A 2,292-nucleotide genomic window follows, 5' to 3' on the forward strand; every position below is an offset into this window, starting at 1 on the left:
GTCCAACAGTTATCCCTTGTAAAACTTGGAGCTCCTTCTCTATATCTTGCATAAGAGCAAGAAAATTCGAAGCTACTTGGGCTTGTGAATCTTCCTTTGCCCGCTACGTTCATTTCACTGTTTACATCACAGAATGTAACACCATTTCTCATAACTGTGCCAAAAGGGAACAGTTATCCAGAACTAGAACTGAACCTATCCGGTTATTCTCGAATGGGCCACTCTTCTGCAATTATCTTCTGCAAAATTTTCGGCAATTAATACAAGAAGAGGATATTAATCTGCACTATATTTACAATATGGATGAAAGTGGTCTTCTCTGGAAAGCGTTTCCAACAAAAACGCTTTCTTGCGATAAAAATGTTGTAAATGGATATAAAAGTCGCAAAGACCGATTTACAGTAGGATTCTGCGCTAACGCGACTGGAACAAATAAAATGATACCTTTAATTGTTTATAAGTACCATAGTCCAAGAGCATTGAAGCATGTATTACACAGGCTTCCTGTAATTTTTAAAGCCCAAAAAAATGCGTGGGTTGACGAACAAATATTTGTAAGTTGGTTTGAAAACTATTTCGAACCATCGGTGCGCGTACATCAATTGAAAAATGGCACCGTTGGGAAAGTAATTTTATTACTGGACAATTGCGCTGCGCATAGAGTGCCCGAAGATCTAAAACACCAGGAAGATTTTAAAATAATATATCTACCGCCAAACACGACGTCGATCCTACAACCCATGGACCAGGGCATAATTGCAAAAACGAAAAAACTATACAGGAAGCATATGCTTCAAACAGTGTTGACGTATGCAGGAGGTATCACAGAATTTTATAAAAATTATAATATAAAAGACTGCTTAGAAATATTAATACAAGCGTGGTCCGAGGTAACTGTGGAAAATTTAAAAAATGGCTGGAATAGACTAATTGCGGAGCCTTCAATTGCCACATATCCGGAAGAAGAGGAACAGTTAGAAGAATTAATTTCAGCAATAAGCGAAGGAGAAATTTCACCTGCAGTAGCGACAGTATTCCTATCTGCATGTTCACAAGAAGAAAAAGTTTTCAATGAAAATGATGTGAACGTATGTGAGGAAGAAAAAGAAAGTGAAGAGAATGAAGATGCGTGTGAAAATGAGAGAACAGCCACAAGCTCGAAATCAGAGCGTATAAAACATATTGTGCAGTGCTTAACACTTTTGTCAATGCGAGGCACTAAATTGGCGTTGGAATTAAACAAACTATTATCAGAAGATTCAACGTAAAAAACTATAAATAAATAATATAATTATAGATAGTCATACTTTATACAGAATGTTAACGGATGAAGATGACATTTAATTTTTTAAATAGAATTTAAATTCTATTCTATGCTGACTAGTAAATCCGTTAACATTCTGTATAATTATAAATAGGTGCAAGTTGTAGTTTTGTAATTTTTTGTTAGTTTCATTAATTTTAGTAATTCTTTTGAATTTTTTGACTTTTTGTAATTTTTTAATTTTGTATAACTTTGTAATATCCTGTAATTTATTTAATTTCTTATAATTGCTCCTATATTTTTTAATTATGTATCATCTTAGAATTTTCCATAATGTTTTGTAAATCCTTATATGTAATGTTTTTTAGGTGTCTTATATTTAATAGATATAGTAAAGACATAATAAAGTGTGGATGTATGTAAATATGTACTAATTATTTATAGGGAGGGCGTAATTATGTGTGTATGTACATATGTATGTGTGGAATTTCTTATTAAGTAACTAAATATACACCGAATTATACCGTGTTTGGTCTCATTTTAATCAGAAAAAAAAAATGGATATGTTAGTAAAATTTTTATCAGCAAAACACAAAAAACAAAAAAGTTGTTCTTTTGTATTAGTGTTGTCTCACCGATATGTAGGTGTTTGATAATTTAGGACTGGCTCGACTTTCAATACCTCTCTCTTCTTTGGCTGCTGTCCCTTTCTGCTTCCGTCGGTGTCGGTAAAATACAAAGAGTTTGAGAAACCTACCACCTTTTCCGTAGCTGTTACACAGCGGTCCCAACTTTGGAACTCTTATAGAACTTTTACTGTATCGAGAATTTCGGTAGAACCTTTACTGTAACGGATATTGAAATTTTCATGTTAGTATCAAATGGGTATCAATTCTTCCATAAAGGTATGGAACGATTATCGATACCTTCATAGAAGTATCAAACGGGCGTCGATACTTTCATAAAAGTATCGAACGGGTATCGATACCTTCATAGAAGTATCGAACGGGTATCGATACCTTCATAGA

At 33.6% G+C, this 2,292-nt stretch overlaps 1 protein-coding gene across 1 annotated transcript in view; it reads left to right on the forward strand.

The window, feature by feature from the left end:
• Positions 1-299: 299 nt before the first annotated feature.
• LOC108575526 (tigger transposable element-derived protein 2-like) overlaps positions 300-2,292 on the forward strand; it is a 3,699-nt gene continuing 1,706 nt past the window's right edge. Inside the window, exons 1-2 of the mRNA XM_017938349.1 lie at positions 300-819; positions 865-1,264. Coding sequence (XP_017793838.1) covers positions 300-819; positions 865-1,264 — 920 coding nt within the window. The remainder of the gene's footprint in view (positions 820-864; positions 1,265-2,292) is intronic.

Source organism: Habropoda laboriosa, unplaced genomic scaffold (genome assembly GCF_001263275.1).
Source record: "Habropoda laboriosa isolate 0110345459 unplaced genomic scaffold, ASM126327v1 scaffold311, whole genome shotgun sequence".
Lineage (NCBI taxonomy): Eukaryota > Metazoa > Arthropoda > Insecta > Hymenoptera > Apidae > Habropoda > Habropoda laboriosa.